Here is a 25,909-nt window from a genome sequence, read left to right as displayed (position 1 = left end):
CATGAAAAATAATTTGGTATTTATACAGGTATTGAAAACTTTGACATTAATGTGTCACTAAACCAGCCCTAAACCCAGCTCTAAAACGAGCCATAAACAGCCCCAAATAAGCTTTAAACCAGCGTTAATCCAACTCTAAAGCAGCCCTAAACTAGCAGGGGTGTTGGAAATGGATCCAAGGCCAGAGGAGGAGTTTGTTTTTTAACTAATTCCTCAAGCTCAATTCTCAGAATCACAGGATTGTTTGGGTTGGAAGGCCCCTTAAAGCTCATCCCTTTCCAAGCCCTGCCGTGGGCAGGGACACTTTCCATAGCCCAGGTTATTGTCATGTTTTCCTCTTTTCAAACACTGAAGGGTTTACAATATTTCCAAATCAAACCTCTGACTCTCCAAAGTCTTGGCTTTGACTCTCCAAAAGGTGCCCAAAAGCTGAAGAACTGCCTGCAGGGTGTGACCCTTTCCCCCTAACCAGGCAGGTCATTTGGGGATTGGAAATGGTTTACAGAGTCTGGGTGAAAGTTCAGGGGGGTCCCTGCGGTGTTTTGGTGGTCTCTGGGAGGTTCTCTGCGGTGTTTGCGGGGGGCTCAGGATTTTTAGGGGGCTCTGGGAGAGTCTGGGGGTTGTGAGGGGATGCCTGGGGTGTTTTTAGGAGCTCTGGCAGGTCCAGGAGGGGATTTGGGGCATCCTGGGGCAGTTTTGGAGGTCCCAGGTGGGGTTTTGGGGATCTCAGGGGGGTTTTGGGATCTCAGGGGGGTTTTGGGGATCTCAGGGGGGTCTTTGGGGGGCTGTTGGGAGGCACCTGGGGTTGGGGGAGGGGCTTACCCGGCTTCTCGACTTTCACCGTCACGGCCAACACGGCGCCGGGGGGTCTTGCAGTCTGTGGGGGGTCAGGAGGGACCCCCAAAACCCTCACCGAGTCCCTCCAAACTCGCCGCTCTCCGCTCCACGCGGTGTTCCCACGTCCCGCCTTCCGTCTGTGCCACTCCCATTGGCCACCGAGCCCGCCCGTCACCGCTCGCAGCCAATCGGCGTTCAGAACTGCAGCGGTCGGGCGGAGCCCGGAGCCCCGCGCCATGTTGAGATTCCCGTGTACTACAACTCCCGTCATGCCTCGCTGCGCTGCCTGTGCCGCTCCATTCCCGTTCCCGCCGGGCTCGGCGCTCCGAGGGGATGGGCAGGGAGGGGCTGCGGGGGGCACAGGGGAGGCCGGGGGGGTCCCTGGGAGCCCGGAGGGAGCAGCGAGTGCCCTGCGGAGCCGCCGAGATGCTGCCCGGGCTCTGCGAGCAGATGGATCCGTGCCGGCTGAGGAGGGAACTGCGGGACAGCTCGGGGGGGGCGGGGTCCCTGCCTGGGGGCGGCACCCACGAAAGCCGCTCTCCCTCCCTCTGCGAGCGGGCAGGGCAGGGAAAATCCAACGGAGGGCTCGGGAGTTGGGATGAGGAGCGGGAGAGATCCCTCCCCGAGCACCATCTCGGGCAAATCAGACTCCGAGTGGGCGTGTGAATTAAATTGTTACTGCCAGAATTAAACCAGGAGAATGAGAAGTAAAACTAAACCCGACAAACCCCTTCCCCCCACCCCTCCCTCCTTCCCAGTTGTGCCTCCTCCCCCCTCAGCGGTGCAGGGAGCTGGGAATGGGGGTCTCAGTTGTTGTTGGTGCTGCTGCTCAGGGAGAGGGGTTGGAGTCCTTGCCCTGCTCCCTTGTGGGGTCCCCGTGGTTTTGGGTTTATCCTCTTTTGCCCTGTTTCCTGCTGCTGAAAGAAACTGGAGCAGTTTCCTGATTTTTTTCTCTTTTTTTTTGTTTTTTCCTCAGGTTTTGGATACATGAGAAAAAAAAGTCAGTATACTTCTTTTAACAAGTACTGCTGGAGGGTTCTGGGGCTGGCCCAAAACTGGACTTAACACCCAAAAACACAAAGAAAAAAAAAGAGGACAAGGCTGGGAATTGGTGGTTGTTTCATGAAATAGTCCAAGTGTCTCAAACCTGGGGAAAATGTGAGTGTGGGGGGTGCAAAATGACACTTGGGGGAGGGGAGAAGAAAATTCAGTCAAATCCCAGACTCATGCCTTCCCAGTGGGAGTGGGGCCATCCCTGTGATCCAGGTCAGAACTCCTGTCAGGGGATCAAAGAGGACAAAGATTGGGTCAAAACCAACAGCAAAAGCCATTTCAAGTCCCTCCCAGCCCATATTTTGAAGAAGAAACACTCAATAGCACCTGTCTCCTGCTCACCTGCCTGTGACTGCAGAGCTCCAGCCCCTCACATGCTTCAACCTCATATCAAGAACCTCAATTAAAAGCTTTTTAAGTCAATTTAATGAATTTCCACCAGTTTTCCTCCTGTTTGGCCCAAGCATTGACCCCACAGGTGTTTCTGCATTCCCAGTGAGCCCCTTGCCCTGGCTGTGCTCAGCCCCATTTCCCCAGGCACAGGGGAGGCTGCAGAATGTAGAAATATGTTTTTAAAAAACATATAAGAGGCCTGGCTGGTGCCATTTTTTGGGGCCAGACTCACCTCAGTCACGATGTGAGAGGGTGTCCGAGGTCAGTGTCACTCTCAGGACTTGTCAAGGCCAGGGAAACAGTTTGTGCCAATCTGAGACATCCGGGGATGGACCTTCTCCAACCAGAAAATGTCACAGGGAGTGTATTTGTGCAGAAAAATGGTTATTTCAGGCTCTGGGAAGAGTTTTGGGTCTGTTACCTTTGGGGTCCATTTGCTTCTCCATCCCCGTGTTGAGGTTTTCAAACTCGTGGGGAAACTTCGTTTTGGTGGCTTCTAAAATGAGATCTGGGCTTGAAAAAGCAGGGAAAGACTTGGAAAAGCTCCAGAATAATTACAATTTTGCCTCCAAGAGCCTTCCCTTGGTGGCCAAAAGCAGCCCGAGGAAACTCCAGGGGAGCCAACCCAGCTGGGAGGAGAGGGAAGGGGCTGAGGGAGGAGTCGAGGGCTGGAGGGACCCATGGCCACCGACTCCCAGCCCTGCCAAGGGCTGCAAACTGAGCCCATTCCAGGAGCTTCCAGGTGCTCCACTCCAGCCCTGTGTCCCAGGCTGCTGCATCCCCTGAGCTCCCTGAGCTCCTGGCTCTGCAAGGAATTGGGAAACTGGGCTGATGGCAAGAGAAGCTGTGAAGGTCAGCACTGTGAGCTGCTGGTGCTCCAGAAGGAGACACAAATGGGAAATAGGGAGGAGGAGGCTGGAAAAGGACTCCAAAGTCCTGGGTTTTCAGGTGGGCAGGGGGGTGAGGAGGGTTTGGGGTGGTGTTCAGGGCACAGAGACACTTGTGCCCCATGGGTTTGGGATTCCCATTTCCTCAGTGGCTTTGCATCCCATCAAACTCTCCCCAGAGAGATGTTTGGGACAACTGGTCACCTCCACTTGGCAGGAGAGCCCCAAGGCTGTTCCAGGCAGGAACCTGCAGCCAGTGTGGGTTGGAGTGAGGGCAGGGCAGGAGTGGAGATGGGTGAACAACACACCCAGCACCCCCCAGGTGGGACTGTCCAAGGTCTGTTGGGATAAAAAGCAGCTTTGCTTCATTTCAGCCCCATTTTGTGCCCTGATCCCTCTCCCTGAGTTTGTGGGGTCTGTGCAAAGGTTTCCTGTTCCTCTGGCAACGCTCTGCAGAGCAGGGGCTGGGGGCACAGAGCAGAGTGGGGTCGGTTCTGTGGCACATGGGGGGCACAGGGTAGAGTGGGATGATAATTAATCAACAACAATTTACTAATTAATAATTTTATTAAGAATAGATATAATAAGTGGAGCTCAATTAGAGATTTAAGTGAATAACAAAAAATATTAAAATAGATAAATAAAAATACACATAAATAAATAAATAAATAAACACAAATAAATAAATAAATAAAATTTAATGAAATAAAGTTTGCAATTAAGGTATAATCAAAATAAACAAAGAATTGAATAATAAAATTATGAAATGGAAATATAATCAAATAAGTAGAATTAAACTATTTTAAGTAAGGTTTAATTTAAAATGAAAATATAGTAAATATACAATTAAAAATAAAGAGATTTTGCCAAGACTATTTAATAAATAATTTCAATACACTGTTTAAAAATAATATTTAATAATATTCTAATAAAATTTTAATATCTTAGTAAGTATAATAAAGATAGAATAATATAGATAATACATAATATATATTATATCCACATTATAATATCTATATTAGTGCATGGCAGTGAAGGAGGAGGAGGAGGAAGAGGAGGAGGAGGAGGAGGTGTGGGATATACTTCCAGGAGCCCTTTCAGCACTTTCCTCTCTCCCCCCACAGCCCCTTCACACCCCTCGGAGCAGCTTCACCCTCGGCAGTGGCTCTTTGTGGCTCCTGCGGCCGCGGTGACACATGGACAGTGACTCAGAGCCTTGAGGGACACGAGCCCACCCCCCTGCCGGGCTCTGCTCCTGCTCCAGAGGGGCCAAACTCTCCATTATCCCAGATCCCAATGTCCCGGGGACAGGAACAGGGCACTGACCACCATCTGTGCCAGCCCTGCTGTGCCCTGGAGGGGCCCCGATAAGTGACGTCCCTTGGCCCCTCTGCCCCATCCCAGGGGGGCTCTGCTTGGGGGGACGGGTTTGGAGGGGCCAATGTCCCTGATGGGGCTGGATCCCTTCCCTGCAGGAAATCCTGGGGATAAAAAGGACCTTCTGTGTCTTTTCCTGAGCTGCTTCTGGCCCAACCCCAATGCTTTGCCCTCCAGAGGGTTTGCTGCCCTCCCCCAGCCTGGGGCACAGTGTTGGCACAAACAGGTTTTGTTCTTCTCACCCCATTTCCTTGGGAAGGATGGAAAATACAGCCAGTGCCCCTGGATGCTGTGCAGGACTTCACCTGCTCAGCAGGGCAGGAGAGGCCCTGCAGCCTCCTCTGAGATCACTCCAAACATCCCCAGGGCTTGACCTGGGGATCTCCCCATCCCCAGGACAGCTCTGGGTGCAGCTCAGGGCAGGAGAGGGAGGGACTGGGCTCTGAGGCTCTGCAGCTTTGCTGGGACAAGTGAACAAAGAGGCACCTTGTGGGTTTTCTGGGCTCCCAGAGAGCCTTGGGAGGTTTCCTCTCTGAGCAGAGGGATGTGGGGGACCTGCAGCTGAGGCAGAGCATTAAAAGCAGAGCAGGGAGAACAGAAGAAGAAGAGCTGCATCCGCCCTCGCTCCCAGTATAATCCCACTGCAGGTCCTCACTGACTCTGGGCTCTGCTGGGAGCTGGATGGGTTGGGACACTGGTCCTGGTGGGCATCATGGTGTGGCTGCTGCAGGGACAAGGTGAGTCATCCAAAAGGGATAAATCCCCCTTGAGTCCATGGTAAAACTCCCCCAAATCCATGAGAGCCCAGCTCCAGACAGGGGTTGGAGCAGATTCCCCCTGTATTTCCAGCAGGGAGCAGCTCCTGGGCAGTGACAATCGCTGAGGGGCAGGAGGGAAGAGGTGCCATCAGGGGCTGATTGATGGGTGTTTGGGTTTTGAGCTGCTGCAGGTCCCTCTCTCCACCCTGATGGTACTTGCAAATACCCAGGGATTCCCTCTGTGTTCTCACCAGGAGGAGTTTCCAGTGCTCCAAATTAAATTTACATATAAACCAGAGGGGCACTCATGGTTGTGTGGGAATGAATGCAGCCCTAGACCAACCCTAAACCAGGCCTAAAGCAGCCTCTCTCTGCGTGTGCACCCACCCACAGTACGGGATGCACTGGGGCAGTACGACCTGCTGGCCCTGCAGAGCTGCCCCATGGGGACACTGCCCTTGTGTATCACAGGCACCACAGCCTGTCCCTGCCAGCCCTGCCCACTGTCCCCACCCTGGCTCAGGGACTCCCAGTGGCCCCTGGACACCAAAGAACCAAAGCCCCGACCCCAGAGTGCGGCCCTGCCCGTGGGCAAAGCAGCCCCTCCAGACCCTGCCCAGAGACACAACGGGGGACACCACACATGATGCTTTTAGGAAACAGCTACAGGCTTTGCTTGGCTCTTGGCAGGGGTCGTTGTTTTATTCCAAATGTTCAGAGTTCCCCCTTTGGGGGCAGTGTGTCCAACAGGCCTCTGTTGTGTTCCATTTGGGTAGAAATATTTCCCAAAGGAATGCAGGTGGCACAGACGGTGCAGAGGGAGCTGCCAAGTCACCCCAGTGTTCACACCAGCACTGCCCTTTCTCACACAGCTCTGCTGAAGACAAAGGTGTCAGGGTGTAGTTTCTAAACAAGAAACCTTTGAAATGATCTGTTTAGGACCTGCCAGCAAGGTCACCCAGGAGCAACCAGCACAGGAGTGGGCAGGAACTTCTTTGGGAGGGGAGGGTGGATATTTTAATTTTATTTGACACTACAGAGGCAATTTCTGGGTTGCCCTCTGGAATTTTATTCTATTTAAAGATCACCAGCAACAGGGCTGTGTTTGAGTGCTGCAAATGAGGCCTGTATGCCCCCAACTCTCCTTGCCTTAGTGCTCAGGGGCTTCTGGGCATTCCAATGTCTGCTGATGGCTACAGCTGAGACAAAACACTGAGTTCACTGTCACAAATGTGCTGTGTGTGGCACTGATCAAAATAGGCAATTGCAATTTTACTGATAAAATTCATGTGGGAAAATGGAACCTGCCCAGCCAAGCAGGGCTGCCTAAGCTTCTCATCCATCAGCATCCCCAAGTCCTTCTCCTTGGGGCTACTCTCAATCCTTTCTACATCCAGCCTAAGTTTATGCTCCATAATCATGTGACAAACTGTAATACATGCAAATAGAGCAGACTGTGGCTAAGCCTTGTCCTCCCAATCCCCAGAAGCAGAGGAAGCTTTTTATTCTGAGGTTTTGTGTCAGGGACCAGAGTCGTGTCTGGGCCTGTCATGTTTGGTCTGTGGTTGTGCTTGTCGATGTGGTGTGAGAAAACCGTGCAGAGTTTGCCTGTGGAGAACTGAGGCCTGGAGAAAGAGCCATCAGTGTGAGCTGGAAGTGCTGAGAGCTTGGGCTGTGTCCCAGGAAGAATGACGGGCAGAGCCGTTGTTTTCCCAGAGTCAGGCCCTTGAGCTGCTGCAGCCTGGGCTGGTGCGATGGGCACGCAGGGGCTGCTGCTGCAGCTGGCAAAGCTGCCCTGCAGAGAGAGGAGCCAGGAGGGGTGGGCTGGGCTGGGGGTGAGGAGGCCCCGCTGGGCCTGGTTTGGTGCAGGGCAGGGCCTGAAGGGGCACTGCCTGCCTGCCCTGCTGCCAATGCTGCTGCACCTGCTGCTCCTGCCCCATGGGCTGGGGAGATCGCAGGGCTGGGGATGTGCTGTTTGTGTGCCAAGGAACAGGATCCATTGGCCTGGGGAGATTGCAGGGCTGGGGATGTGTTGTGTGTGTGCCAAGGGACAGGATCCATTGGCCTGGGGAGATTGCAGGGCTGGGGATGTGCTGTTTGTGTGCCAAGGAACAGGATCCATTGGCCTGGGGAGATTGCAAGGCTGGGGATGTGCTGTGTGTGTGCCAAGGAACAGGATCCATTGGCCTGGGGGGATTGCAGGACTGGGGATGTGCTGTGTGTGTGCCAAGGAACAGGATCCATTGGCCTGGGGAGATTGCAGGGCTGGGGATGTGCTGTTTGTGTGCCAAGGAACAGGATCCATTGGTTTGGGGAGATTGCAGGGCTGGGGATGTGCTGTGTGTGTGCCAAGGGACAGGATCCATTGGCCTGGGGAGATTGCAGGGCTGGGGATGTGCTGTTTGTGTGCCAAGGAACAGGATCCATTGGCCTGGGGAGATTGCAGGGCTGAGGATGTGCTGTGTGTGTGCCAAGGAACAGGATCCATTTCCTTCCCTCAGCAATAAATTTGGTTTGTTACCTCAGCTGTGTTTTAGTGTCTTTTATTTTGTGCTGGGAATCCTCCTGAACCTGGAACATTGGGAACAACCTGGTGTCCCACATTCCCAGTGACCCACATTGGGAACAACTTGGTGACCCACATTCCCAGTGACGCATGTTGGGAACACACCTGGCTTGTTGTCTCCACACCCTCCTGGTTCCCTGTGGGCACTTGGGTGAGTGCAGGGGAAGGACCATCCATCACAAGAAAAAGTTGGGAATTCATTGGGAAGAGCAGTTTTGTTGAGTTTACACCCCCAGAAATCTCACCTGCTCCATTCCATCATTTTTTCTGGTGCCATCGAGCTCTCTAATTCCACTCAAAATTCCTTAATGGCACTCAAAAGTCTCTGAATCCCTGTTATTATCCCCAGATTTTTATCCCAAATCCCCCCAGTTATACGCCAAATCCTCAGGATTTCACCAAAATTCACCTTAATTCTACTCAAAATTCAAGAATTCCACCAAAACATGCCTTAATTTTCACCTCATACCATGATGTTTCTACCCACAGTTTCCTCAATTCCACCTCAAATCCCTGTAGACCCATCACAATTCTGCTTATTTTACCCCAAATCCCCTGAATTCCATCTAAAATTCCCTTAATTCATCAAAAAATCTTTCCCATTTCTTCCCAAATCCCCAATTTGTAGTTAAATCCCCGTAATTCTACTGAAGATCAACATTAATGTCGTCCAGAATTTCCTTAATTCCATCTAGAATCCCCTAATACCGTTTATTACACCCAAAATTCTATAAATTCCACTTCAAATTTCCCAAATCTCTAAATGTCCACCTCAAATCCTTTTAGTTCCATGCAAAATTTCCTTATTTCTACCCAAAGTATCCCTAATTCCACCTGAAATCTCTTAATTTCACTCAGAAATACCTTAATCCCTCTTAGAATCACAAGTATTTCATCTCAAATCCCTAAAAGTCCAGAAAAATCCCCTGAAAATAACATTAGGATTATTTAATTCCATCCCAAATTCCTTTATTTCCACCCAAACTCTCCCAATTTAACCTCAAATCCACTGAATTCTGCTCTAAGTCCCCTTAATTCCACGCAAAATCTCTTCCCCAAACCACCAGCCCCCCAAGTGCCCCCAAATCCCCCCGGACCCCCAAGTGCCCCTTTGGAGCCCCAAACACCAGGAAAGGGGCCATGGAAAAGGGGGACTGGGGGGCTTTGAGGAGGTTGGGGTGGATTTGGGGACCTGGAAGGCACTTGGGGGGCAATTGAGGGTCCCACTGGGGTCTGAGGGGCACTTATGGGGCACTAGGAAAGAACTTGGGTATCCAAGAGGACCTTTGGGGGTCACTCGAGTGTCCAGCAACGGAATCTGGGTGTCCAAAGAGGATTTTAGGGGTCACTTGTAAGTCCTGGATAAACTTGGGGGTCACTTCGCGGTCCGAGGAGGTGATTTGGGGCTCCTGAGTGTGTATTGGGGGAGCACTTGAGGGTCCTGGGGGCACTTCTGGGGCAGTTTGGGGTCCGGGGGGCACTTGGGGGGCTGCAAACCGGCTGGGACCGACCCGATTGGGCGCGGGGGAGACGGGAGTTGTAGCCCCGACAGTGATTGGCCAGAACGAGGCGCGGTGCATGACGGGAGTTGTAGTACGGGACAGTCTCAAAATGGCGCGGACTCCATGCCCCGTCACCGCCCGGTGCATTTCTGGACGCTGATTGGCTTCAGGAGGTGACGGGCAGGCAAAGCGGCCAATCAACGGCGGCGCAGACGGAGGGCGGGACTCGACGGCGCTTCTGGAGAGTTATGAAATGGCAGCGAGTTTCGAGTCGTTTCTGTGAAAATTTGGCATCATTTTGGGGGCATTCGGGGCCTCGGGGCGGATTTTGGCGTTCTCTCACGATCCGCCCAACCCTCACAGACCCCCGGGACCCCCCCGGGGCCGTGTTGGCCGTGCAGGTGAAGAAGCCGCGTAAGCCCCTCCCCCCACCCCGGGATGCACCTCCGAACACCCCAAATGCCCCCCGAAAATACCCCTGAGACCCCCAAAGCCCCCATCCGGGAAGCCCCAAACTCCCCTGGAGCCCCAGGATGCCCAAAATCTCGTCCTGAACTTTCCGGAGCTCCTGAGACACCCCGGGGCACCCCAAACACCTGAGAGACCCCCTAAGCCACCTCCCAGACCCCCCCAAGACTCTCCCAGACCGTCTAAACTGCCCAGGACCCCTAAAATTCCCCCGTACCCACCTAAATTCATCTCCCAGATCCCCCAAACCACTGCAGGACTCGCCAACCCACTTCTAGGGCCCCCAGACCTGCCCAAGTTCCCTCAACCTCCTCCCAGACCCCCACCCAGACCACCCTAAACCTCTCCAGAACCTCCTAGCCTACTTCAAAACCCCCCTAATCTTTCTCCCAGTCCCTCCAAACCACACCAGGTCCCCGAAACCACTTCCAGACCTACACCAACTATCCCAGGATCCCCCTAAAACTCCCTACCAGACCTCCCAAAACAACTCCAGGGCCCTCCAAACCCCTGCAAGGAATACCGAGGGTCCCAGGGGCGGCTTCTGCCCTGAGTCTCTGCTCGGGGTGCTCGGGGACCCCCCTGGGACACTAAAACAGGGAGCATGGAGAGGGATAACCCCCAATACATGTAGGACCCCCAGCAAGCCCATTAGAGGAGACTCCCCAAAGCCCAGAGTGGAGAGACCAGAGAGCGGGAACTTCTGGGAGGCTTTTTTGGGGCTGAATCTTTTGTTGTGCAGGGGGGACACAGTGCTGGGGAAGGGGGTTTTCAGGGGGGCACAGGTCCAAGGAAGGGGGGATGTAGTTGCTTGAAGAAGGGAAATGGGGGGTTCAGGGAGACTCTCTGCCCAGGAAAGGGGGTCCAGTGGTCCCCAATTTTGGGGAAAGGGGAATCATGGGATAGGGAGACCCAGAGTGTCCAGAAAAAGGGATTCAAGGGATCCCTTAGTGTTCCAAAAAGTGGGGGGGGAAGGGGGGGGTGTCTGTGGTCTGGGAAATTCAAGAGTGGGGGTGTCAGGGGTCCCAGAATGAAAAAAAAAAAACAGGAGGTGTGGGGGCTGGAAGAGGTGGAATGGCCAGGAAATGGTGTTGCAGGGGTATTGGTGCAGTATAAGGGGGTGCAGTGGCACCCAGGTGCCTGTGAGTGGGTGATCAGAAGGGTTCCAAGGTGAAGGAAAGGCAGGACTGGGGTGGGGGGAGGTAGTTGGTGGGTCCAGGGGGTCCCTGTGCCCAGAGAAGGGGACTTAAGGGAATGGCAGTGTAAAGGAAAAGGGAGAGTGGGATGGGTGTGAAAGGGAGGTCAGAGTTGTCCTGGAGTCATAGAATTAAGGGGTGTGGGGACAGGAAACCTGGGAATGGTCGGGCAGGGGGTTTCTGGAGCCCTGGCAGCCTGGAGAGGGAGGACCCTGAATAGACAGGAGACCCCCAACAGCCAGGACAGGGGGAGGGGGACCCCCAGAGCCCCAAAATGGAGAAGCCAAAGAGGAGGAGTTCCTCTCTGTGTTTTCTTGGCTAAATATTGGAATTTTGGAGATGTTTATGGACACAACAAGCTCACTGAGTTCTAGACATGGTCTTTGGCAGGAGAAGCCCCCAGCCCAATGCAGTCACACCTTGTTTTTCCCCAGAAAACAGAATTTCTCCTTCCCAAAGCTTGGCTAGATGGAGGAGGAGGCTGCAAGGAAGAGGAAGATGGCACAGGACCCCCGGGCAGGTGAGGAGGAAGTCAGTGCCCCTTTGCCCCTCTCTTGTGCTGCATCTTCCAGCCCGGCATGGCCCCGGCTGCAGAACAACCCCGCTGTCGATGCCGTCCTGCCGGGGCCGGGTTTGGGGGCATGTCCTTGGCCTTCCCTGAGGGCCGGAGGCAATTGCCGTGAGTGTCCTTGTTCCTTCCTGCCCCAGACCCCGAGCTGAGCATGGAGAGCACAGAGGACAAATCCCCCCAGCAGAACCTCCTGGCAGAGGCTGTTTTGAACAGCTCCACAGCACAGGAAGTCAACAGGGATGAAAAGCCCAGGAGATCTCGCAGGAGGAGGATATTGAAACCCAACCCTGCTTGTTCCAAGGAGGAAAGTACCAACGAGAGGCAGGAAGACGGTCAGAGCTTGAGCCAGATTTCCGACCTGGTGATGCAGCAGCAGCTTCAGACCAGGGAGAAGCGCTACAAGTGTTTGGAATGTGGGAAGGGCTTCAACACCAGCACTGTCCTGATCCAGCACCAGCACATCCACACTGGGGAACGGCCCTACAGGTGTAGGGAATGTGGGAAGGGCTTCAACCACAGCTCCAACCTCATCACCCACAGGCACATCCACAGCAGTGAAAAGCCTTACAACTGTGGGGAGTGTGGGAAGGGCTTCATCCGTAAGTCTGACCTCATCATCCACCATATGACCCACACTGGGGAGATGCCCTATGAGTGTTTGGAGTGTGGGAAGAGGTTTCAGACCAGCTCAGTTCTCCTCATGCATCAGCGCATACACACCGGGGAGAGGCCCTTCCACTGCACTGACTGCGGGAAGAGATTGAACCAGAACTCCCACCTCATCAGGCACCGATACATCCACACTGGGGAGAGGCCCTTTCAGTGTTCTGAGTGTGGGAAGAGGTTTCGAACCAGCTCACACCTGCTCAGGCATAAGCGCACACACACAGGGGAGAGGCCCTTCCCCTGCACCAACTGCGGGAAGAGATTCAACAGCAGCTCCCACCTCTACACCCACCAGCGTATCCACACCGGGGAGAGGCCTAGCAGTGTGATGAGTGTGGGAAGAGCTTCACCCACAGCTCCAATTTGATCCAACACCAACGGACCCACCAATAAGGGAAGCCCAACCAGTGCCCCGACTGCGGGAAGAGCTTTGTCCGCTGCTCCAACTCCATCACCCATTGGCGGACCCATGTTGGCTACAGATGTGGAGACCCACATTCCTAATTATCTGCATTGGGAAGACACCTGGCTGGTGATCTCCATGTCCTCCTGGTTCTCTCTGGTGTTGGGGTGAGTGCAGGGAGAGGAACCTCCATCAGGACACAGACCAATGTTGGAAACATGGGGAAGAGCAGAGTTGTTGCCTTTACATCGCAGAATATTTCACCTTCTTCAATGCATTGTTTCTTCTGGTGGCATCAAGCCTTGTAATTCTACCCCAATTTCCTGAATTCTCAAATTTTCTTAATCCTTCTGTAGTAGTTTTGGCTTTAGTCAGCATAGGTCCCCATGTAGGCCTCAGTTTTTAGCAGGCCTCGAAGGTTGTGACACAGATTAGAGGGGACAGGTATCATCTGACTTAAGCAGCCATAGAGGTATTTCATATCATCTGACATCATCAGGAAGTGTCGGGGAGTATAACAAGCAAGGTGGGAGGAGTCTCTGTTCTCTTTGGTCCATGCTTCTGACCAGGACGGTTCCCGCTCCCTGACTGCTGATGTCAGGCCCTCCTGCCGGTCGGCACGCCTGTTTAGCCGGGGACGTGAGCATATTCCTGTTAATTCCTCTTTCCCTCTTGCTGGGAGGTTTCCTTTGGGGAGGAGGTTTGGTTGGTTTGGAGTTTCACCTGTTAGCTGGGGCGACCTCGGTGAGCCTGTTATTGTTTCCTGTCACCATGTGCTATTTCATATTCTGTGTTAAGCTCTCCTCTTCTCTGTATAAATATAAAAACCTCACTGTGTTTAAAGCCTTGTTTCTGCTGTTTTCCCTCACTCTCCTGCTCTGGGAGTGGACTTTTTGACTGGGTACCAGGCAGTTGGCATTTTGCCAGCCCAAACTATAACACCTTCCTAGAACCCTCAAAATCTCATCCCAAATCCTCCCAATTTCTCCCTAAATCCCTAAGATTCAACCAAAATTTCCCTCCTTTTTTTCACAAAATTGCCTTAAGTCCAAGGAAATATCACTTAATTCCACCTATAACATCCTTGATTTCTTCCCAAATCTGCCTAATTTAGCCTAAAATCCTCACTAATTTCACCTGAAATCCCTATTTCCACCCCAAATCCTTTTTTAATTCTGCCCCAAATTCGCTTAATCCCACCTCAACTCTCTTTAATAGTCCCTAAAATCCCCAGTTCCACACAAATCCCTTCCCCAACTCACGCAGCCTTTCAAGTGCTCAGGACCACAATAAACATCCTTGGAATGCCAATCCTTTGGGCTCTGGAAAGGAGCCCAATTTATATCTGTCATGGGTTTAGTTAGGCCCAGACTTAGGCTTTGGTTTTTAGAGCAGGCCTTGGACTATCAGCTGACCCGAGCTGGGTCAGCCCAGCTGACTCCTGCTGGCCAATGGTGTTCCAGACCATAATCTGACATCATCTCAGATATGAAAAGAGAGGGAGGATGTTGGAACACACACATTTTCAGGCTAAGGAACCAAGGACAAATTTCCAGGTGCCGCCTTCTAAGATAGGAATGGAATTTGTCTGGAGAGGTTGAGCTGGTGCAGAAGTGAGAAAAGAAGCTGCAGAAACTCTGTGGAAGGACACACCTTAAGATCTCTTTTTATAAAGTTAAAAATATGATAAATTAGACTGCTTGGACCCAGCAATTTTGTGAAATATGTATTACTTAATATTTACCTGTAGCAGAGTGTTGTTAGATTGGATGGTGTGTGTAGGTTTTAAAATTGTGGGCAATTGTGTAAAAAAATAGTTCTGTAAAGTTCCTCCTTAATTTGTAATATCTGTGCAGAGACAGATAAATTGCCTCAATGTAAAAATAGTTCAGCCTTTGGCCTTTCTTCCCTCCTTTCCATGACTCCTCCAGTAGCTGTAACCCCTGACCAGGAGGACTATGAAATAAACTATCAAAGAAAAACCCTAAAAAATGATGCAGTCAGTGCTTTATTTAACAATAGAGGTAGAAGCCTCTCAAAGCCTTACTAAAGGCTCACTAAAAGCTGTGTCTGTGGAGAAACAGGTGTTGCGAATGGAGGATGGAACTTTTTCTTCCTTTCTGCTGGATGAACAAGGAGTTGGGTGTCAGATCAGAGCTCCTGGAGAGAGACCAAGGCCCTCTGGAAGTTCCTCATCTTTACTGGGGAAATAGAAATTTATTTTCTGTTTGTTCTTGCTACTTTTTATTCTTCGTGTGTAGTTTTATTTTATTTGGTTTCTATTTTATATTCTCTTCTATTTAATATACCATATCATACTGAACTGCAGCCTCTCTTTTGTTTTTTGTGGGGACAAGAGGAGACTCTGCCTCCAAAGTGATTATTTGACATTTGGGCAAGTCAAAACTATCACACATGGGGACACAGCCTGGTGTGGGAAATTCATTGGGAAGAAGAGATTTGCTGACATTTGAGGCTAAAAATCTCACCTCCTCCATTTATTTTGTTGTTCTGGTGGCCAAAAGCAATCCTGAATGGTGTTTGAGATCTTTTCTAAAGATGGGTTGGGGACTGGGGTATGAGAGATGGAGGGTCTGGAAAGACTCACCAGCTTCTGGGGTTCCCTCCTATGCTGAGGAGGACACTGTGAGGGAGTGTGGGAGACGTGTGACATCAGCACTTGGAGTGGGACCTGAAATGGAAGGGACACAGGGAGGTTGTTTTGGGGAAAATCCTGCTACTTTCCACCAAATCTGTGAGGCTATAAACATCTTTTGGCTTTTTCATTTAGGGTCTGAAGTGAAACCCTCTGTTATGGGTTTAGCCAGGTGAACCTAAATTTAGGTTTTAAAGTTCAGCTAGGCCTAGGAGTGTCAGCTGATTTAAGCTGGGCTGAGCTAGCTAACAGCTGACTTCTTCCAGCCAATAATATTGTATTCCATACCATACTACATCATCTCAAAGGGTGTAAAATCCAGTGTGTGGGAGTGGCTTAGTTAGTTCCATCATGGCTGCACTAAGAGGAGGACATCTAGCAGCTCCTCTACAATGCTAGGCCCTGCTCCTTTTGCCTCTGCTTGCATTTTGTTTGCATTCAGGGAAGTAGAAATATTTTTTGTTATACTTTCTCTTTCCTGCTGAGTGTCTTATGGAGTGCTTATGAATTTAGAATAATGGGCTTTCTTTTCTTGGAAGTGGGAAATTATTTCTTATTGTGCATAACTTGTGTGTGTGTGTGGTTTATATTGTGGTTTTCTCTTAATTTTCTCTTTTCTGTACAAATACATGTAGTTAGTTTCAGCATAAACCTGCTTTGAGGTTTTTTTCCTCTCCCTCTTCTTTTTCCCTTGGCTGGTTGGGGGGAGGAGGAACCCTTTTCACTCTGTCCTGCCAGCTCAACCTAGGACAGATAGTTTTGAGGTGGTGATATGACCCTAACTGGGGGAGCATCCAGCTGGTTTTGCCCAGTCTTTAAGAGATATAAATGGCTCTTGGGAGTCCCCCCTCATTCTGGGGGTTGCAGTTACCCCCTGGCTCTACTGGGGGCTGAGGGGGGTTATAATCCCCTAATTCTCAGGTGTTACAAGAAGCTTGTAATGGACCCACACAGGATGTACATCCCACCTGCAGTAGGGTGTCCCCCCTTTCTCCAGGCCTGCTGGGGTGGGGCTGGGACCCCTCCCAACACAGGAGGCACCCACAGTTCTTTTGGGGGATGGAGCTCCTCGTAAACCTGGACCAGCCCAGATAGTGTCACAGAATGCCAAAATGTGCTGAGGGGGACGAGACCCACAAGGATCATGGAGTCCAACCCTCAGCCTTGCACAGGCCCAGCCCCAACAGTCACACCCTGTGCCCCAGAGCATCATCCAATGCCTCCTGGAGCTCTGTCAGCCTTGGGGCTGTGCCCACTGCCCTGGGGAGCTCCTGGAGGCATCTACTAAAGCTGGCCCAGCCCCAGATGATGGGATGTGTGAGAAGGGGTCTATTGAGGGGCACTTTGGAATAGCTGTGGAGCCAGGTGGTGCAGCCAGGGGTGCCCAGGGCTGTGGGGCAGAGCAGGGTCCGGCAGCCCAGGGTGCTGTGCTGGGGTAGGGACTCTGCTGCCTGCCAGGGGCAGCTCTCAGCCAGCCCAGGGAGCTGCTGACAGGGCTGGGGACAAGGGCTGTGGGGAAGGAGCAGCCCCTGGGAGGGCTCCTTGTCACGCTCAGGGGCTGCTGCAGGGCTCGAGACTGCTCCCAGCCCCCACATCAACCCCAGACAGTTCCCAGGGCACATTTCAGGGAGGACATTAAAGCAGGACCTACGTGAAATGGAGGCATCCTGTTCTTTCAGTCTTCTGGCCTGGCATGTCTGGCTGGGAACTGAGACATACAAATTAATATCTCAGTTCAGGAGGAGGCATTGAAACTTCAAATCTGATTCTCAAAGAGGTGAATAAACCAAGGACATCTCTCCAGGACAGCTCATGTCCTGCTCTGTCCATCCCAGCTGCACCTCTGGGCTGGCACTGAGGAGATGTCCCAGATCTGCCCTTGGAAGCAGCACTGCCCTGCTCTCACCACAGCGCAGACACTTGTGACTTTACGTTTACCAAGATTTCTTCGTGTGAACTCAATGTGAATGCAGCACCAGGGAAAGGTCAGAGCAGATAAGGAACAGAATGATGGACACTGCAGCTCTCGTGGCTCTCCTGTAAGTCACAGAGAGCTGAGCCCCTTTCCCTCATGCCTCCTCTCAAGGCTTTTCCTATTTTCACTCAAAAGAATGAAAATTCATAATCCTAAATAAAACAGTCCCCAAGTATAAAGGTGTAAAATATAAAGTAGAGATAACAATAATTGTTCAGCCTCTCTGCTGCAGAGTCAGAAGGACAAAGGCTGATACTTTTATAAAAGGTGGGTTACATTTGACCTGCCTCATGATGGTCAGAGCTGTCACAAACCAGCTCCATGTCCCCAGTGCAGCAGAGCAAAGCTGAGGCCTTGGCAGCACATGGGCAGAGCTCCTGCTGCTCACACCACCCTCAGCCAACACTGACCAGAGGAAGGAAATGCATTTCTATCTGGGGGAGATTTATCTGAAAACTGGTGTGACTTTGTCAGAGGAGTCTGTCTTCGTTACTCCCTGTCCTTTGCTTTTCTCCAGTTTTCTTTCCCTTTGTACCTGTGATACAGCCCCGGGACAGCACAGCCCCTCCCTCTGCAGGGCAGCACTTCCAGCTGAGGGCCCTGCAGGGATCACAGGGTGGGAGCCAGGACCGACTGCTCAGGCTGGAGTGGACACACTCACCTGGGGAAGGGGATGTCCTGGAGAAGAGCAAGGGAGCATTTCTGTGCCTGCAGGGAGAACTCCCTGGTGTCCTGGTTTGGGGCCCAGCTGGAGGTGAAGCCCCACACAGACACTCACTCAGCCTCCCCTCTCTCCCCCCTCCAGCTCAGTGGAATGGGGAGGACAATAAAAGTGACTTGAGGGTTGAGGTAAGAACAGTTCAATAGCTGAAAACAAAGTAAAGTCAATAATACTGGTAAATAATAATAGTAATGGTAATAGAAGGGGAAAAAACAAGTGATGCACAATGCACTTGCTCACCACCCCCTGACTGAGGCCTAACTCTTCTTCCCATGCCCACATAAGGTTCTTCCAGTTAACACTCCCCAGTTTATATACTGGGTATGATGTGATATGGGGTGGAATATCCCTTTGGCCAGTTCTGGTCATCTCTCCCACCTTTTTTTTTTTTTGGGGGGGAGTCTCCTCATTGCGGAGCAGGAGACACAAAGCAGATAACAAAGAAGAGTCCTTGACTTGGTATAAACATGACTGAGGAAAGTACAAAACCTCAGTGTGTAATCAGCATTATTCTCCTTCTGAATCCTAAACACGACACTGCAACAACTGCTGAGGGGAAATTAACTGCATCCCAGATGAAAGCAGGACAATGTCCAGCCCTTACTTCATCCCATTTATTTCATGCCAAGTCTCACACTTCCAATTCCCCACCACCTTCTCTACTTCTCTCTTTTGATAGACACACACACAGACATCACTCCCTTAGGGAATGGAACAGCTCTGTCAGTGGTTCACAAAATGGCCACAAAAGTGTCTGTTGAGTTCACTCAGGCCATGACTTTGGCCTCCATCCCTGGGAACAGTCTCTCAAGCAGCAAAGCTGGTGTGGGGTGCTGGACTGTGGCAGGTTGGACATTGGAGTCAGTTCTTATTCCAGCACTGCTGCACTAGGCCAGTTTTAGAACAGTTCACTCTTTGTGTGAGGGCAAGGATCAGAGGGAAGTCAAGGCTGAGGTTCCCAGAAGAGCCGTGGCTAAGATTGATGGCATGAGGTGCTCGGGGAGGTGATGCTCACCCAGCCAGCACAGAAGGGATAATGCCCAGTGTTGGATATCAATGTCATACCATTAATCCATTGGCCATTCCCACCCCAAATCCAATCCCCTCAAGGCACACACCAGAGTTCCTCTCCTCCCACATCACTCCTCAAGTGCACAAAGGGCCTGAAACAAAAGCAATCTCTGGTGGGTTTGCCTTGGCCTGTGAGAGGAACAACACAGACTGTTTTTCCCAGCACGTTTTAACGGACACTATAGGAATTTTATGCCCTTCTACAGGACCTAAACATTTTGATTGGTGAGGCCCAGTCTTATTGGCAGATTCCCCCAGTGTGGACTGACCAGCTGGCCTTTGCTAAATGTGCATCCCAAAGTTTGCAGGTACCACCACCGACTGCTCTCCATGTGCCCTTTCCCTGTCCATTGCATCCTTGGATCTTCCCAGAGGCTGCTGCATGGCAGGGGATGGGATTCAGCCAATCAGGGCCAGGTTGTTTGGCCCAGGTGTCTGTCAGGTTGTTTTGGAAATGAGTTCCATGGTCTGATTCAATTCTTTCAGGGGTTCCATGTCACCATCACATTTCCTCCTCCAGTCCCAGGGCAGTGTTCCAGGCAGTGCCATGGGACACAGGGGATGTTTCCAGCCTTGCTGTGGTTGTTTCCACCACCACAAGCATGTGGCCCTTTCAGGGGGGGTTTGGGGCAGTATGATCCAGTCAGTCAGCCAGGCCCACCCTTATTTCTATTCCAGCCACTGTCCTCCATCCCAGAGAGACTCCACAACTTGGCCTGTGTAACTGCAGCACATTTCACATCCATGGATACCCTGTGCAACAGTGCCCATGGCTAAGCCCACCCCTCAATCACAAGTCCATCCATATGTTCCATCTCTGCCTTGATGGCCCGAGGTGTCCTGAGCACAGGGAGCCAGAAATAATTCCCCCTTGTGCTGCCAATTCCAAGGCACCTGAGGCACTTCAATGGCAGCAGCCTGAGCCACCTGCTGGTTATTCTACTGCTCTTCAGGGACCTGACTCTTGGGTACAGGAGCACCCCCAGGACACACCTTCACAGCAGGTGCTCCACCCCGGCAGTGATACCTTTGCCACAAGGCAGCAGTCCAGATGGGTTTGCCCCTGCGCTGCCAGTTCTTCTGCTGCCACTGCTGAACCCACCCCACAGGGCATTTGGCACCATCACGAGTGGGAAGAGAGAAGGGATCTGCTGGAGTCCTGACCTCCTGTTTCAGGATGAGAAGTGACAGGGAGAAGCCCCAGAGGTGCAGGGCAGCTGCCCAAGGTGATGACGGGACAGAGGGAGCTGTGCAGGCCTGGAGTGGCACAGGGGCTGTGCCCTGTGCTGGCTCAGGAGCATCTGGATGTGCCTCCTGCTGTGCCGGGGGGTGCGTGTGTGTGCCCTGCTGGGCAGAGTGAGGAGCAGCTGCAGCTGCCCCTTGTGTCAGGGCTGTGTCTGCCTTTGCTGCTGGAAACAGAGAGGCCAATTGGGCTCCTCTTGTGGCGCCAGGGGTGCCAGGGGTGGGCAGTGCCCTCTGTGCTGCTGCTGAAGGCCGGGCAGGGCTGGCTGGTTCAGTGTGTGTGACAGTGTGCCCTGGGCCCTGCAGTGTCACAGTGTGCCCTGGGTTCCAAGAGGCCCTGAAGAGTCACAATGTCCCCTGGGTTCTCAAACTCCCTGCAGTGTCACAATGTCCCCTGGGTTCCACGAGGCCCTGCAGGGTCACAGTGGCCCCTGGGCACCCTCAGGCCCCACATCACACAGCCGTGGTAGTTCCCTCACCTGAAATATTGAGGCTATTTGAGCCACTACAACAGAAGGAAGAGATTGAGCCATTGCAGAGTGTCCAAGGGAGGAAACCAAAATGGGCAAGGGCCTGCAGGAACAGCGTGTGAGGAGCAGCTGAGGGCACTTGGTGTGTTGAGATTCATAAGAGGAGATTGAGGGGAAACCTCAATGTAAGTATAACTTTCTGGGCAGGGGGAGAGGAGGGGCAGGCACTGATCTCTGCTCATTGGGGACCAGGGACAGCACCCAGGGAATGGCCTGGAGTTGTGTCAGGGCAGGGTCAGGTTGGATCTTCCAAATAGGTTCTTCCCCCAGAGGCTGGGGGGCACTGACCAGGCTCCCCAGGGCAGTGGGCACAGCCCCAAGGCTGCCAGACCTCCAGAAGGGCTTGGATGATGCTCTGGGGCACAGGGTGTGACTCTTGGGAATGGGCGTGTAGAGGGCTGAGGGTTGGACTCCATGATCCTTGGGGGGCCCTTCCCACTCAGCACATTCTGGCATTGTGTGACACCAGCTGGGCTGATCCCAGTGCACAAGGAGTCCTATACCCTCAAAAAATACTGTGGATGCTCCCAGTGTGGGGAGGGGTTCCAGCCCCACCCCAAGAGGTCTGGAAGAAGGGGAGACACCCTCCTACAGGTCAGATGTCAATGAAATGTGGGTCCCCCACAAAGCCACTCCTAACACCTCAGAATTGGGGATTTTAACCCCCTCAGTCCCCAATGGAGTCATGGAGTCACTGCAACCCCCAGAATGAGGGTGGGGGGACTCCCAAGAGCCATTTAGAACCCCTAAAACAAGATATAAAACAGCAGGATTTTTCTTTCAGTTGTGTCATCTCATCCCCCCGATTGCAAGAGGTCAACTCCGCCCAAGAAAAAGAGGAGCAAAACCCCCAAAAGATATTTAAAGCCCCCTGAACTGGTGCAAAGCAGCAGGATCCCCTCAGAAAGAGCTCCCTGTGTCCCTCTCTGTGGGTTCCCACTCCAAGTGCTGATGTCACAGGTCCCCCACACTCCCTCACATTACCCTCCTCAGGATAGGAGGGCACCACAGAAACTCCCTCAGTTTTTCAACACACCACATCTCATGTTTCCCAAATCCCATCCCATTCCCCTTCAAGTCCCATCCCAACCCTCCCAATTTGCATCCAAGCCCTCCCAATTTTATCCCATCCTCCCTGGATTTGTAGCATCCCTTCTCCTGCTGGTGACTCCCGCTAAGTGGGTTCAAATTGGATTAAACCATTTTGTGATGGGATTGAATCATTTCAAGTTGGCATGGAGCCATTTTGGGGTGGGATTGAGGTTTTATGAGCTGAGAGATCAATCCCTCTCAGATATTGGACTGTAAGATGATGGAGAAATGTCAGTCGATCTGGACACCTCCAGTTTTGGAGAAAACTCCCCCAAATCCCCACAGAACCCTGAAATCTTCCTGAATATTGTATAGAACCCCAAATTCCTGCCCGAATTCCCAAGAGAATGATGGAAATTTAGATGTCTTTGTTAGATCTCTTTATTTAAACTTCAATTTCAGGTGATTTTAAGAGATGGAGATGAATCAAATAAAATATTTAAAAAAAAAACACAAAAAACCCGAATCATGTAAATGCATATGGGGTTGAGTTGGGTGGCCTTTAGAAAATTAGAATTATAGAATTATTTAGTTTGGAAAATATCTCAAACCCCATTCAGGATTGCTTTTGGCCACCAGAAGAACTAAGTGAGAGCAGGGGAGATTTTTAGGGTCAAAAGTCAGCAAATCCCCCTTCCGAAGGAATTTCACACATCAGTCTCTGTCCCCACGTGGGATGGTTCTGACTTAGTAAAATGCCAATTAAGCATTTCAGAGGAAAAGTCCCTCCTCCTCCCCCACCCTCCTCCCACCCCAAAAAAACCCCAACAAACAAACAACTGACCATAGTTCAGTAGATTATGGTACATTAAACAGAATAGAGAGAAAAAGTAAAACCCAAATAAAATACAAACTACACACTAAGAATAAAAGCTAGCAAGAGCAATAAGAAAAAAATTGCAATTCCCTAGAAAAGATAATAAAAGGCTGGAGGGCCTTGGTCTCTCCCCAGGAGCTCTGACCTTCACCCCAAGTCTTTGCTCATCCAGCAGGAAGAAGAAGGAAGACACCTCCTCCCTCTCTTTTTCTATCTGTGATGACATCAGAATATGGTAGGCAATATCATTGGCCTTTAGAAGTCAACTGGCCTGACCTGGTTCAACTCAGCTGATTGTCCAAGGCCTGCACTAGAAAAGAAAGCCTAAATCTGGGCCTAACTAAACCCTTGACACCATGGATGTTCCTCCCCCTGTGTAAATTCAAGTGCCCACAGAGAACCAGGAGGATGAGGTAAACACCAGCCAGGTGTGTTCCTAACGTGGATCACTGGGAATGTGGTTCAGCAGTTCTGTTCAAAACGTGGCTCTGGAGATGGGTGATGGAGTTGGAGCAGCAGACAAAGCTCTTCCCACATTTGGGCACGCACAGGGCTTCCATTACTGGTGGGTGCGTTGGTGTCTGGTCAAGTGAGAGCTCTGGGTGAAGCTTTTCCCACACTCGTCACACTTGTTTGGCCGCTCTCCGGTGTGGATACGACGGTGGGTGATGAGGCTGGAGTTGACATTGAATCTCTTCCCGCAGTCGGTGCAGCGGAAAGGCCTCTCCCCTGTGTGTATGCGCTGATGCCTGAGGAGAAGTGAGCTTGTCTGAAACCTCTTCCCACACTCGGAACACTCGTAGGGCCTCTCCCCAGTGTGGATCATCTGGTGGATGACAAGCTCAGAGTTCTGTCTAAAGCCTTTCCCACACTCCCTACATTGGTAAGGCCTCTCTCCAGTGTGGATACGCCGGTGAATGAGGAGGCTGGAATACTGGGTGAATCTCTTTCCGCAGTCGGTGCAGCAGAAGGGCCTCTCCCCCGTGTGTGTGCGCTGATGAACAAGAAGATTGGAACTGGTCCGACACCTCTTCCCACACTCAGAACACTCGTAGGGATATTCCCCAGTGTGGATCTTCTTGTGTTGCTTAAGGTTGGAGCTCTGATTGAAGCTCTTCCCACATTCCTCACATGTGTAAGGCCGTTCCCCAGTGTGGATGTGCTGATGACGAATCAGATGTGAGCTCTGGCTGAAGCTCTTCTCACATTCCAAGCACTTGTAGCGCTTCTCCCTTCTCTGAAGTTGCTGCTGCACCACCAGGTCAGAGCTCTGGCTCAATCTCTGACTGCCTTCCCCGGACACGTTGTGTATTTCCTCCTCGGATGTCTCTTGGCTCGGCTTGCAGCTCCTCTTCCTGTGGGATCGCCGTGGCTTTTCCTCCCCAGTGACTTCCTGCACCGTGGCAGTGTTCAAATCAGCCTCTACTGTGAAGTTCTGCCTGGGGGATTTGTCCTCCGTGCTCTCCATGCTCAGCTCGGGGCCTGGGGCAGGAAGGAAAAAGGACACTCAGGGCATTTGCCTCCGGCCCACAGGGAAGGCCAAGGACATCCCCCCAAACCCGGCCCTGGCAGGATGGCATCGGCAGCGGGGTTGTCCTGCAGCCGGGGCCATGCTGGGCTGGAAGATGCAGCACAAGAGAGGGGCAAAGGGGCACTGACTTCCTCCTCACCTGCCTGGGGCTCCCGGGGCATTCTCATCTTCCTCGCAGCCTCCTTCTGCATCCTTTCAATGTTTGGAAAGGAGAAATCCTGTTCTGGGGTAAAAAAACAACATCTTAGCATACTGGTTGGGGGTTCCTACTCTCAAATCTATCTCTAGAAACACACCAGTGTCTCAGTTTGAGATAATTTGCAAGAGGGAGTCACCGTGGAGAGAAGTCTCCTGTCTGGGATTCCCTACTCAGGTGTCTGCAATGCAGAGAAAGTGGAGAAACACATCTTCTTTACCAAGAAGAAATGCTGAAAACAACTCATAAACTGGGCTAAACAAACTCAGGAGGAGAAACTTCCCAAGCCCAGCCCACTCTGTCCACTCAAGTTTGTGCCCAGCCTCGCCCTCCCATAAAACACACATGGCCACAGCACAGAGACAGAATGGCCCCCCTTCCATAGGATTCACCTTCCCCACACCCAAAACCCTGGCAGGAACCTTGAGAGTCAGCACTGCAGTCAGGCTGTGCTGCTGGGAGAGGCAGTCAAGGCAGTGGTCCTCACCCAGTGGTGTGTGTGGTCCTGTCCCAGTGATGGTCACAGCTCAGATCCTTCCAGAGGGTGGTGGAAGCTCCAAGTGGGGAGCTGTGCTGGTTTAAAGGGAAACTGGCAGGAGAAATGAACACAACACAAAGGAGATTATAAGTCAGAGTTACAATTTGATGAAAGTATTACAAGCAATGCAATGACACGAAGTGAAAAATTGGGTTTAACCCACAAAAGCCGTACAGTATAACCCAGCCCCCTGGGGCACAAGCACAAAGGGGTTTGTTAGCCCCTGTGCTTAACCCTGTGTGTCTCCCCCAAGTCCAAAGGAAAAGTGCAAAGTGGCAAACCTGTTGGTGCAGCTGACAGTTGCAGTCTGGTGGAGAGTGGTGGTCACAGACTGGTTGAAGGTGGTGGTCTCCTCCTGTCGAGGTGTTGATCCTCCTCTCAATCCAACGAGTGTCCCCTGAGGTCTTCCCCCAGGATATGTACCCCAGGGAGCAGCCAGTCCCTCCCCCTGGGCGGGGAGTCACACAATGGGTGATTAAATCTGGGAGTCAGGGGGTACTTTGGAACCCTTGATGGCCCATTAGCAGCCACGCCCCCTCAGGCTGGGTGTCAAGGTGCTAACGACTCCCTGCAGGGGAGTTATCCCAGCTCTTATCTCACAGATGTCTTTCACACCCAGCTCCCAGCCTTAGGGGTCAGCTGTGCCCTGGGCAGCTGCTGCAAATGCTCCATTGTTAACAGCTTTTGGGAAATGAAGAGAGGGTGTGGAATACACAGCTTTGATCATCCACACAGGGATAAACTGGTCCCACCTACTAAACTAGGACATGTAAGACAATTTTTAATTTTTTATTTAAAATTTTCAGGTACACAATGAGCAGCATCAGCCAAGATTTCTAATTGACAGAGGAGTCTTTTTCCTA

At 51.8% G+C, this 25,909-nt stretch overlaps 2 protein-coding genes and 1 long non-coding RNA gene across 3 annotated transcripts in view; 2 read left to right on the top strand and 1 right to left on the bottom strand.

Moving 5' to 3' along the window:
- LOC139684162 (uncharacterized) overlaps positions 1–25,909 on the top strand; it is a 1,455,962-nt gene that overhangs the window by 1,053,451 nt on the left and 376,602 nt on the right. Inside the window, 1 exon segment of the mRNA XM_071579763.1 lies at positions 12,000–12,597. Within this exon segment, the coding sequence (XP_071435864.1) occupies positions 12,000–12,597 (598 nt within the window).
- The window catches only part of LOC139684161 (uncharacterized), a 1,434,678-nt gene that overhangs the window by 1,093,599 nt on the left and 315,170 nt on the right, over positions 1–25,909 (bottom strand). The window contains 1 exon segment of the mRNA XM_071579762.1: positions 23,345–24,018. Coding sequence (XP_071435863.1) covers positions 23,345–24,018 — 674 coding nt within the window.
- On the top strand, positions 9,625–11,928 carry LOC139684167 (uncharacterized). Its single transcript, XR_011699866.1, has 3 exons — positions 9,625–9,774; positions 11,472–11,557; positions 11,746–11,928. It is a non-coding gene; the product is annotated as an uncharacterized lncRNA (long non-coding RNA).

The sequence above is a fragment of the Pithys albifrons genome, chromosome 33 (genome assembly GCF_047495875.1).
Source record: "Pithys albifrons albifrons isolate INPA30051 chromosome 33, PitAlb_v1, whole genome shotgun sequence".
Classification (NCBI taxonomy): Eukaryota; Metazoa; Chordata; class Aves; order Passeriformes; family Thamnophilidae; genus Pithys; species Pithys albifrons.
Note: the sequence above shows the minus strand (reverse complement) of the source record. Positions and strands in the feature narration are given on the sequence as shown.